The sequence below is a fragment of the Cimex lectularius genome, unplaced genomic scaffold (assembly GCF_000648675.2).
Source record: "Cimex lectularius strain Harlan isolate CLEC.00 unplaced genomic scaffold, Clec_2.1 scaffold150, whole genome shotgun sequence".
NCBI classification, from domain to species: domain Eukaryota; kingdom Metazoa; phylum Arthropoda; class Insecta; order Hemiptera; family Cimicidae; genus Cimex; species Cimex lectularius.
The window spans coordinates 1,106,564-1,119,487 of NW_019392717.1; the positions used below are offsets into that span (position 1 = coordinate 1,106,564).

Sequence of the window (12,924 nt, forward strand, 5' to 3'; positions counted from 1 at the left end):
GTATGATGACCAAGAGAAGGGCACCACAGACGGCCCTCTCAGAGACCACTGCAACGTGCTTGTCTCCGCTGAACTTTTGGGCCTGCCCTCTCCCGTATGGTCGCCTGGAGAACCAAGCCCTCTGGAGTGAGAGAAAGGGATATCGGCTCAAAAACAAAATCGGCGAGATCTCTTTTTGTACGTGAATAAATAAACAGCTTCTTTTGACTTTTGTGATCGGAGGCCACCGAGGATCTGGGGGAATCAGTAGACCACCGCGCTTCATCTAGCCCCAGAATGTAAAGAAGGCTTTTCTATCTTGTCTTCCACGCTTCCGAATTGCTACTTAATTTTTAATGTCATAGTAATAATTATTCTTTTTATGTAAGGTCTTGGTTGAAATGAAGCGGGATTCGAAACCACGACCTTCGGCTCAATACGTTTCTGCTCTAACAACCACTTGAGCTATCATGACTTCGATCCACAAACACACCAATTCCCCATCTCAACCTACAACCTTTTCAATTTTTCCTCTTTATGCCATTTTTCAAATGTCGTGTAATAAGGATTCGATTCTCTAGGACTTATGAAGTCGCCACGGGGAGCTGTTAGTAAGACCTTACATAAAAAGTATAATTAATTGAAAGAAGTAATTTGGTAAATTAGGCTACTAAACATAATGGATTTAATAAATAATAAGCTTTATTTTATTTGCTCTTGTATTCTGGCTTGACCTAGAATTTAAAATCTCTTGGACTCCCACTTTGCTCCCCTTCTCCTGGAAGGAATACCACAGCAGAGAGGTCTCCAAGGGTCCAGAGGACCAAAATCTCAATATATCTTAATATGCAATCATCGGATGCTGGGCATGTAGTGAGATTCATAAAGGTTAACTGAAGTCTATTGAGATGGGTTGCTTGAGAAAGACCGTACGAGAAATTGGACGTAATGAAAATTGGAAGATGTTAGGACGAGAAACAGGATAAGGGCCGTTAATAGGTGTTTCGGTGCGGTCAGGAAGGGCTTTCACAACTGCAGTGCGATGACCCAAAGAAGGGCACCTCTTAAGGGGCCACAGCAACGTGCTTGTCTCCGCCGATTCTTTGTGTATATTATAATGATAAGGACTAGCCTGCACAATCTTATATCTACGAGAAAGTAGGTTACTTGGTTAGGGCATGTCTCACGGATGGGCTCAAACAGAACGGTATAGTGGCTTGAGGGCTAGAAAGGCTAGGTCACATTATAGAAGAGAAGAAGTACCTTGGAGTAACCGAAGAGAGAACTTGAGGAGGATAGAGAAGGATGGAGATGTATAGCAAGGAAACCTCACACCCTTAAATGGTAGAAGTAGTCTATGATTATGACGACGATGATGATGATAATTAAGTAGTGTAAAGTAACCAGCCATTTTCGAAAATTGGTAAAAAACCTCTGAATAAGTGACCTCAACAACTTAGACATTACCATTAAATGTATGGTCGAGATATCTCTGCATACGTTATTAAATTTTATTTTTATTTCATTTTTATTGCAGACGACCTCAAGAAAGGTGTTACTATTTTTTCAGACCTTTTCACACTATGTTCAGATACGTTATAAGGCGGAACAAGACAACATTTGTCAAATCGATAATAATATCTTCTCTCGTTGTATTTGCACTGCTTTTCATATTCGCCTTTCCAGGCCAACTTGCTAGGAAAGTCGTTTTTTCAAAATAAATGTAATTTTAATAAATGTTTTTTATTTAACTAAGTAGTTCGGATTAATGAAAATCGTCTATGAAAGCAAAGCCCGGCTTGGGAAGAGGTCTTTTTCACAATTTTTCCATTGGAAGGGGTTTTGAGTGATCGCTTTCGTTCAACACGGTTTCAATGTAATCTTGACTACTATCATTGAAAAGATCGATATTCCGTAATAAAGAAAAGTTGAGTTATTCACGCCGCCAACACAATCTACGGTTACGGAAATGCAGTTATTTAGGAAAAACACAATTTCCTTCACATTATACGTCCTCTTTTATCTTAAAAAGCCGCACATTGCCATAAATCACATAATATGTTTATCCAGAGAGCAAATATTTTCAGAAATAGGCTTGGATAACAGACATCAATCAACATTATAGTATATTTTTCAATATATTCTTGTAATAATTAAACAGTGATTAACAGTGATTAAAGTACGGCTTATGTAAGTTGTCAGCATAATTTTATTCATATATGATGGGTTATAAAAACAAAATATTCTCAACGTGATAAAAAAACATCAAAGGAAAAATAATTTTGATGAATTTTCTTAGCCCTTCCATTTTGTAAGTTTTCTCAAGGGGACTTCAAAGGAAAAGTTCGTTATGAATTATGCTACTCAACAATTCAATAAGCCAAGCTTGTCATAAAAGAATGTTAACAGGTGAACCGAAACAAGAATTTAGGATAAAAATTAAATAATCCTATTCTCAAATAAATTAAGCTTCATAAAGTAAGATAACAAGTACATACAATAAATCAATTATAAAGCCCGAAGAGGATTTTAAAACAAAATCATAAACTCATTCCTTTAATTTTTAATAATTGATAAATAAAACATAAATATTCAGAAATCGTGAAATGCGGTCTGGTGTGATGTAGGTTTCAGAAAAACATTTTCTTTATCGTGTAAACGTTTCGATCTTTATTGCGATCATCTTCAGGGCTCAAAGTGTTCATTCAGATAATCTTAATAAAAATCGAAACGTTGGCACGATAAGGAAAATGTTTTTCTGAAACCTACATCACACCAGACAGCATCTCACGATTTCTGAATATTTATGATTTATTTTTTAATTTTTAATAATTGATAAATAAAACATAAATATTCAGAAATAATGAGATACGGTCTGGTGTGATGTAGGTTTCAGAAAAACATTTTCTTTATCGTGCCAACGTTTCGATCTTTATTGAGATCATCTTCAGGGCTCAAAGCGTTCACTCAGATGATTTCAATAAAGATCGAAAGGTTGGCAAGATAAAGAAATTTTTTTTCCGAAACGTACATACACCAGTCCGTATCTCACGATTTCTGAATAATTATCGACTAACGTCACTAATCACACACATAAATCGTAAAAATCAATGATTTATTGGTTATTTAAATATTTCCTCTTTTTAGTAATTTTGTTAGTTTTAAGTCAAACATTAAAGGTATCATTTCAAAAATACTTCACTTTAGAAACACTCACGTTAATGTGAGTTTGAGATTCCAATCATCCTGGTCTGTCAGTTTTTGATGATTTCGTCTAGTTAGGAGTGGATTATGCTCAGCTGTGATCTGGTTCGGCCCAGCTTAAGTTAACTAATAAAGTTAAATGGCTTTTACGAATCCAATCACGGCGTGTGAGCACGTGAAGTTTGAAGCGACGTTATATTTTAGACGTTTGTAGGCCTAACTCGTTTTAAGCAAGGCGTGTTGTCCCTGGCAATAGTGTTTTATGCTTTGATCCTTCGGGAAACGTTTTGCCGTGCATCAAACCAATTTGCTTCTTTTAAAGGAGATTGAATTCTCTTTCTGTATATTCTTGGTCACTGGAACGGCAAGTAACATGTCTACTGAGGGGTTTGGGTTCAGATTTACAAGGTGTGCGGACGTGAGATTTTATGAAATTTTGTTTTATTATATATACAAATATGAGACGCATGTCTGAGCGTTCTTTCAAGAAGAAAAAGTAATTTATATGATTTGTATAAAATATGGCTTTCTTCAAGGTAAACGTATACCACACACCACAAGAAAAGTGACACAACTAAAAAAAGGAAATTTTACAGGAGATGGAAGTTTACTTTTTTACTTATGTAATAAGTACACGCAATTACGCTTGTTGGCAATAAAACCTCTAATAATTCATCGATATTGTCTTTCGTTTGTACAAGATTTAAGCGAAAAAACAAAATCCAGCTGTACTACCACTAAAAACTACCCCTTTTTGAATTGTGACACTTTACTTGCATACATTCGCTCTCAGTAATTTAATTTGTTTGCTCTAACGATAATGACGGTCAATGAATAACCGTAAGGGTGTTAATTTCTTTGTGAAAGTAACAGACAATATACAAACTTAACAAACAAGCGTAAATATCTATCCATTACAGTTCGTGGTCCGATTGACCAATAAACTTTTTTCAATTAATTAATCTTTATGAAAGGTATTGGTCACGATAGCCAAGTGGTGGAGCAGCGGCGTATTTAGCCGAGGGTCGTGGGTTCGAATCCCGCTCGAGACACTGACTTTTTTATCTCAGCCAATACCTTTCATAAGGATTAATTAATTGAAAAAAGTTAATTGGTCAATCGGACCATGAACTGTAATGGATTTAATAATTAAACTGAAGTATATCTTCACTAAAGCTCTCCGTGGCCATTTCATTTGCTGCCGAGAATCAAATAGAATACACGACATTTGAAAAATGGCAAAAAGGAGGGAAAATTCAAAAGGTGTGGTTGAGATGGGAAGTTTGTGTCCGAGTGGATCGAAGTCACGATAGTTCAAGTGGTAGAGCAGCGGCGTATTTAGCCTAGGGTCGTGGGTTCGAATCCCGCTCGTGACACTGACTTTTTAATCTCAACCAATACCTTTCATAAAGATTAATTAATAGAATAAATATCTATGTAGTAAGTTTTACTAAGATTATTTTTGACCAAAACTACTCTGCTTTCCTCCTCGAGTCCGGGATAATTAGTTATTTACATACAAAATAAATGATTTAAATAAGGGTTTTATTGACGTAGTGTAATTAAAACATTAAAAAATCGTTGAAACTATAAAATAATGTAAAAGTTAAAAAGACAACATTGTTAAAAAATAAGAACAAATAATATGGTAATTAGGAATGCTATTGAAATAAATGAAATGAAACTAAAATAATTCACGAGCACTCTGGTTCATTGGTAGTGTCAATAATTCCACAGAAATTCAGCGGGGCCACCTAAAAAGGCACCCTGTGCATATATGTAATATTGAATCTTGCGATCCTGCATATTTTTTCTTATCCTACCAAAAAACAAAACGAATCTAATGATAGATAATCACCTTGAAATACACGGGCTCATACATTTAAAAAAATTTAATTATTTAATTTTAAGGTAGCTGGAGCCCATTGGCAACAACACTCGGTCACTTAAGTAATATTTTTCGCACCAGTATCACAAAAAAATGTTTCAATAAAGATCGACATCGTCCATTAGCTCTTTTTCGTGGCAGTTTCAATGGTCAACGACTGGAAAGGTAAAGGCTGTTGGTATATCAAAATATTGAATTTTGTTGATAAGTCCACAACCATATTTGTAAATTTTTCTCCCGATGCATTTTACCCTCAAAGTTAATGGCACGAGAGGGATTCGAACCCTCGACCTTCGGCTAGATACGCCGCTGCTCTACCACCTGAGCTATCATGACCTCGATCCACTCGGACATCAACTCCCCATCTCAACCCCACCTTATGAGTTTTCCCTCCATTTGCCATTTTTCAATTTTTTTTCATCTCAACTAAAAACCTTAATTAATTGTAAAGTATTAATTGGTCAAGCGGACCAAGAAAATAGTGAATTTATCCTCAAAGTTGGATTTAAGCCTAGATAATTGAAACGCCTTAATATTTCGGTCCTATTTTTTACTTCAAGTAATATATATATATANGATAACAAATAATTTAATATAAAATAATTTTTACTATTTAAGTAGTCTATTTATACATAAAGATTGTTAAAAATGGTATCCAATTGTTTTTTCTATAAAACATATCTTTGTATGTACGAATTTTTAATTGTGTCCAGTAAATGCCAAATTCCAATTTGCTAATGACTTGTAGAAAATATATTTCTTCTGAACAAAATATCACTATATATTATTAAAAATATGAAAAAGGAAAATTCAAGGAATTTATTTTTATGTTAAAGGTAACCTAAATGAGCACCTCGAGCAAAACACGAATAGATTAAAAAGAATCAAAAGAGGCGAATATCTGATTGTAGATGAAAAATGATATCAATTCTGTTCCAGATCATAGTATGATCCTTTTATTTTTGAATAGGTTTATCAAGCTTTTTCAACCCATTTTCCCTTAGATTATACACGTTTCATAGCAAGCCTTGGTGATAATTATTTTCAGTTTATGTTTGTTTGAAATTGTGAAAAAGTCCTAGATATATCTCTAAAAGATGAAACTAAAAAAAAGAGAATTTATATTTTTTGATCCTTTGAAGAAATAAATTTTTAGACCGATCCTCATGTACTCTTAAAAAATGAGTTTTTATATAGACTTTAATTCCTTTGAGAGCTGTCATTTTGTTTCTTTTTAATTTTTGATCCCGTTGATTGTCCAGTAGGAAAGCAGATGGATTGACTGAATTTAGACTAGAACTTCTAAGGTTTTTTCAATTTAATTTTTTTAATGTGAGCTAATGATATATCTAAAGGTTTTTTCTTTTATTCCTCAACTACATACATATATACAACCAGTCCTTGATACATAGAATGTTAAGAGTCGATTGTGAGGTTAGAAACATGCATTAAAGCTCGTTAACTATTGTTCTCAAAAAATTAGATTGCAAGGCTTGGATAGGATTAAATTTGGAACATTCTTCTTATAGGTGTTGTATGTTTAGAAGTTTTGTTACGGATTATGAGTAAATATTTTTGAGGAGAATGCTGTATTGTCAACGAAAGTCAAACTGTTTCTGGGTGGGTGGTTAGCCAGACTGTATAAATTATGCATAGAAGAGTTGACTTGTGAGATTTTTACTCGGACAGGATAAATGGAAGAAGAAATGGATTTTTGGTGACGTGGCAAACGCGATCAGACAGATATCATTGCTACAGGCTGGTGTTGCTGGAAAGAGGAGGCGCTATGACAATATAAGGTTTAGGAGACAGGTAAAGGGGAAGGTCAGCAGTGTAGACGGTAAGAGGTGCCAGTGTATTTCTTTGAGTAACACCAACGTTGATAGAATGAATGGAAAAATAAGAGGATCTTTGTGGCATGAAAATATCGATTGGAAAGACACACAGATTAAAATATGCACAGACTCCCTACACGCAATCCAGGAACCGAAAGAAGAACATCAGCAGACCCATTAATCAGGAAAATACCGGAACAACATAAAAGTGTCCGTGGTTATATTCAGGCATGGGTTTCCGTGCACTTTGGTATAACTGGGAATGAACAAGCATATAAGACAGAAAGGTTAGTCATAATAAGACCACTCCACCCACTTTGTCCATCGGATTTAAAAAGAACGATTGCTATTGCGGATCGAACGTAATACGACTAAACCATACAAATTTAATGAGACATCGGTCGCTGGCCTGCGTTTCAAGAAGAGGGTTTTCTAGGTTGTGCGTCGGTCTTGAGGACATTCAAGATCACCCAAGGTCTGACCACGCAGGTGGCCGTAGTGTGGAGAAATTATCTGTGTAGCGCGCAATAACATACTGCAAAGAAAGAATTAAACCATCCCTTATGACCTATCTTCGAACAAGGATGCAAGGGTCACGACAGCAGGCACAGTTCAACTGATCAAATATCTCAAGGCCATGAATATTTTTAATTGTGTAAATATTTTCGAACCTTTATGCATATGATATGTGTTATTTATTGGAAAGAATGTATTTATTTGCGTGAATATACTCAAGCGATTTCGGGTACTCTAGAGTAGTGTGAATGATTGTGGTTGTGCATGAAATTTATTAGCGTGAATGGCAGGGCTCAACCCCAAAAACTCCGAGGAATATCGTGTACTCTGGGTTAGCGTGAATAAATTGCGGTATATGAATATAATTTATTAGCTTCAATGGGAGAAAAATCTTCAATCACACGAAGAAGTGTAAACGCATTGAGGTGTTTCAATATTATTTATTAGATTCACTATTTTTCGTTTGAAATTGAATAAAAAATTGAAAAATGACAAAAAGGAGGGAAAATTCAAAAGGTGGGGTCGAGATGAGAAGTTAGTGCCCGAGTGGATCGAAGTCAAGATAGCTCAATTGGTCGAGTAGCGGCGTATCAAGCCGAAGGTCGTGGGTTCGAATCCCGCTCGTGACACTGACTTTTTTTATCTCAACTAAAAACCTTAATTGATTGAATTATTTATTAGCGCGTTTGCAGAGGATTATCTCCAATTAACCCAGGAATATCAAGTCTCTGGGGTTGGGGTAGTGTGGATCCTAACCAGACTATCATGTATTATCTTGTTTATCAACAATTAATGTTGTCCACGAGTAGGATCTCTGGATGAAATGGAAATATCGATGGGAGAGGTACGATTTAAGGATGGGATAATAGGTATCTACCCCAGGTAAGCGATTAGCCCTTTAACTTACTCATCTTCCTGCCCTGGCTGCCGGTCAAGATCGGGAATGGTATTCGTTCCAGTTGCTGTCATTTTGGAGCCTTATTAAAAGGAGTTTTTATATAATTTTTCCAAGAGTGGGGAGTATACTGCCTGGTCTGTAAGAACGAATATGGGAGATGAGTAGGATTGCGAGATAGGATTTTAAATCATCAAGAGAGGAAAATACCAAAGGTTGGCAAATATCTAAAGGTAAAAAGGCAAAATTATATGTTTTAATTAAATCCTTTCCAAATTTTGTTTACGTAACTCGTAATTAAAACCTAAAAAACACGGGGCGAATAAATTTCAATATTATATATCCACTGTGTATGTAGTAATAATGTTTTTTCATTTACAAAAAAGTGTATTTTTCCTCCTACTCGTATTCATACCTTTAAATGCACAAAATAGTACGATTGCCAGTGTCAATAAACGATTTTTTCGATAATCTTGTTTATACGCGCGCCATATGCTGTCGATATCAGACAACTGATTTGGCTCAAAAAGGGTTAAATAACCATCATCATAAGACTACGAAATACTTCAATTTTTACGTAAAAGCTTTGGGCGGGAATGCTATTTGTGGAATATCAACGTTTTGGTGAAATTGTGAAAAATGTATCACTTTATTAAAAGCGACTTTAGCAATTACAATTTTGGTGATTTTTTAAATTGTAATTTGCAAGTTCGTACTATAATATATCTACTTTAGTTGGTAAATTATAATCTAATTCAATTGTTAACATTGTACATTATTGTTAAAGGAGAACCGGCGATTTAATTCTCCGCGGTGCTTTATAATTCAGCCGCGAGGGCCTGGCTTTGGGAATAAAGCGCCAGTGATTTTGTTGAAAACATTCTTCACGAGCAATAATGATTATCCTATCTGATCCCTGTCATCTACAAAGTCTAATCCGCTTTCCGTCATACGCGACCTCAAATCTCTTGAAAAAAGCGAGGGAGACATTTCCGTCCGACAAACATGTAGCCGCTTTTTTAGTATTTGGTATTATCGGAAATTCCAAAGAAGGGGACAAAAATATATTAAAACTTGGGAAAATATATGATTTTATGAAAAACAACATGAAATTTAGAGAAAAAAGTGGCATATTTTCCGTGTTTCATTTTTCATATTTGTAACATACATACTACATTAAATAATAATCTTTATCTGTACTATTTCATTGATTATTTTTCTAATTGTATAAAAAAAGTTATGAAAAATTTAATTTTTTTAACAAAAACCCTTTGTTGTTTAATTAATTATAGCTAGCAAATGGTTTCGAATTCTAAAGCTACAATCTATGCAATGCGCTGTAATTTGAGTAAATCACATTGAGACAGTACGTGTTATTAAAAAGTGGAAAAGCTATGCAGTGTGATAGCATTCCTAAAACATTGTCTAATGATATCTTGGGTACTAGGATACAAGGAATTTCGGGTAACACTGCAATCTGCACGACTACATATAGGCCCTGCCGATTCGTGGTATGCAAGAACCAACACAGAATCCTCCATCACAGAATGGATTCAGAAAAAGGAGCTCTAGGGGTGCTAGACACTAAGCTCTAGGATAGGTTTGTGCCAAAACTCACCAAAAATGGCACTCTTACTTCTACAGTTAGAGAGGTTTCAAGAGGGGTGATAGGATTATTTACCGGTTACTGGCGTCTGAAAAAATATCTACACAACGTGGACATATTCAAGATAACCCCATTTGTAGATTATGCAATGAGGAGGAAGAAACAACCACCTATATCTTCTTCGTATGCAAAGCAACCACTAATAAAGACGAAACCTCGGATAAAAAGAAAACCAAGGAAAGGAATTGTAGCAACGACATCATCTAGTGCTTTTAGGAGAAGTATTGAGTCAATTGCACTGAACTAAGGAAGTAGGAAAGGAAAATAAATAAGAAGGCTGCTGTGCTTCGGGAATAAAAACTCCAATTTCCCGTATCCATCACCATCATTATCATGATGGATTAATAATAATCTCTCTCTCTCTCTCTCTCTCTCTGAGAGCAGATCACGGGGCCATTGTCTCTTCACATGCCGAGGAGGATTATTGGGAAGTGATCTGCAATTTTATGTATGTGAGGATTAGAGTGGAATTCGAGCATGGTGTGAAATTTTATCTGTATCTTGCAACACCTTTTTATGAAGGGAATATTTAACTCTTTAAGTCTTTATGGGGGTGGTGCGACTGGAAACAGAACATTGACTATAGACGTAAGGATTCGTGATTGTAAGGACTGGATTCTGCGGAGATTGAAACGTTTTGTTGAACCCCATTTTCCATGTCCACTTTGGTTTCAGTATTGATATGTTTTGTATATGAATAGAGAGTATTGATCAGTCTAGTAGAAATTCCAGGTCAGTCTTGTCTAGGTATGGCTCAAGGTAGAAGATGATGTTTTAGGTAGGAAGGGGGCGAAAAATAATTTGCTAGTTGAAGCAACGGAGGGTGTAGGCTATGTCTTGGGATTTAGTGGTGTTTGACTCGTCGAGGGTTCAATGACGAAGAACAGGGATCGGAGTTGGAGGTTAGAATGACAGTGTAATCAGCATAATGGTGTCATGATCGGAGGGATATCAGCAAGACGAGTAGACCAAGGTCGTTACCCTGAATAATACCCGCCTTGTAAAAAGTAGAGTGAGACGATCCGATCCATTTTCTAAAGTACCTGTCGACAAGGTAGGACGTAAAGATGAGGAAGGTGTTTTAGGGCTTTACATGATTTCAGAGCTAACTCAGGTACCACGCTCAATCGAAAGACTGTTTGACATCGAAGAACAACCCCGAGCAGCATTCCTTCTTCTTAATGTAGGATAGGATGATGACATGAAAGCTATTCTTCTTTTTGTGTAAAAACTTTTGAAAAAAGACCAGTTATAAATAAGTGTTAAAGTTTGCCTCTTTCGTAGAATATTAAATACAGATTAAATTGTTAACAAAATCTTTGTTTATCTTCTTTTTCATTGCTTCTTTTGCTACTTCTGTTAAGCAACAGACTTTTTTTTATCATCAATGAATTCTTTGATGATTAATTATAGCAGTAAGCAAATTTGAGCCGCAACAGTTACGGTGTGACTCATCACAGCAGGGGGTTCTGAGTTCGAATCCCATCGGCCTTTAATTAGACACGGCCAACATAATTATTTACGGACAATCAATCAGGGGTGGATATGACATCTAAGAAAAAAGCCATAATTTTATTGGAGAAAAATGGATCTGTCTTTACAAAAAATGAATACTTTTTATCGGTTTCAGTACCATTATGATATATATTAATTATAAACGCGAATTTTGAAATCAAAAAGTCATTGTTAAGAATTGGATCAAGGTATAGTTCCAAAAACCGAGGGTTCAAAATCCCATCCCTGATATTGACTTTTCTATCTCAAAGTTCGTTTTAAAAAATAATATTTTTGAAAAAAGACAAAATTTGGAGCAACATGACAAATTGTCAGAGTTGTATCCTTGGAATATTTAGAAGAAATGTAAATAAATATAATAATTGTTTGGTTTATATTTCTCCTGATTACGATTTATTTTGGATCGAATTGTTTGATGCGAAGTTTGACATGAAATTCTTATCAAAGGCCAAATAGGGCTGTACAATAACATTCAAAATTTCTACGCTCAGTAATATTCGTGTAAAATTTAGTCGTGGGGTTTCGAATTTTACTGATGATGTCGTGATGCCAGTTCTGGTTCTCATGATGTTAATCAAAAATGATCTTTAATGGACAAACAGCCGGCAACAAGGGGATAAGGCCAATCGATTATCAACTAATTTTATGAATCACCCTGAATTAGAAGGCTGATAAACAAGAGTGCCCCGCAAGTGGAAGGAATTAAATTTACTGATACTTAAAATAAACTGATTTTTTTAATATTTTAAAATTATTATTTTAAAGTATAAAAAAAAGTTTAAAAAACCGAACAAGTAATTTGAAATAGAAATGATATTTGCTAAAAATAAATAAATGTTTAAAAAATTTCTTTTGTTAAAATTTATCTGCCTGCTTTGTAAATATTGCTATAATAATACAATCTTGGTAATATTTGTATAAATTATTCCTAAAGGTTGTTGTGTTATTTTTGTTTATACATTGATAGGCTTATTAAAAACAATTAAAAAAAAATTGTTTGAAACAAAGGCAATGTCGTAGATAAAGAATAATGAAAAAGATTCTCTGAGTAGCGATACTGCGTATCGATTCCAACCCTCGGACGTTGGCAACCCTCCTCAGTACGACTTAGGCTTCGGGCGAGGAAACCATGCCGTCTTTCCAGCAGGATCGCAGGTTCGTATCTATTGTTTATTTAACAAAAAATAAAATATATAAAACAATAAAATAGACAAGAAAAAATCAACACCCTCGGCTTTTAACGCTAGTTTCCTCCGTAAATAAAATTAATCAGAGCTCGTGGAGATCTCAGAGATCGTGGGTTCGAATCCCGCTCGTGTCATTGACTTTTTTGTCTCAACTAAAAACCTTAATTGTAATATATCAATCGGTCAAGCGGACCACGAAATTAGTGAATTTAATGATTAATCAAAGCGTTTGAAAGGAA

At 35.1% G+C, this 12,924-nt stretch overlaps 2 protein-coding genes across 2 annotated transcripts in view; both read left to right on the plus strand.

Annotated features, from left to right (window-relative positions):
• The window catches only part of LOC106664295 (fer-1-like protein 6), a 41,182-nt gene extending 32,000 nt beyond the window's left edge, over positions 1-9,182 (plus strand). Inside the window, exon 32 of the mRNA XM_014389894.1 lies at positions 9,105-9,182. Coding sequence (XP_014245380.1) covers positions 9,105-9,141 — 37 coding nt within the window. The 3' untranslated portion in view covers positions 9,142-9,182. The remainder of the gene's footprint in view (positions 1-9,104) is intronic.
• Positions 9,183-12,623: 3,441 nt separating this feature from the next.
• The window catches only part of LOC106665909 (transient receptor potential cation channel subfamily A member 1), a 93,314-nt gene continuing 93,013 nt past the window's right edge, over positions 12,624-12,924 (plus strand). The window contains 1 exon segment of the mRNA XM_024226573.1: positions 12,624-12,653. Coding sequence (XP_024082341.1) covers positions 12,628-12,653 — 26 coding nt within the window. The 5' untranslated portion in view covers positions 12,624-12,627.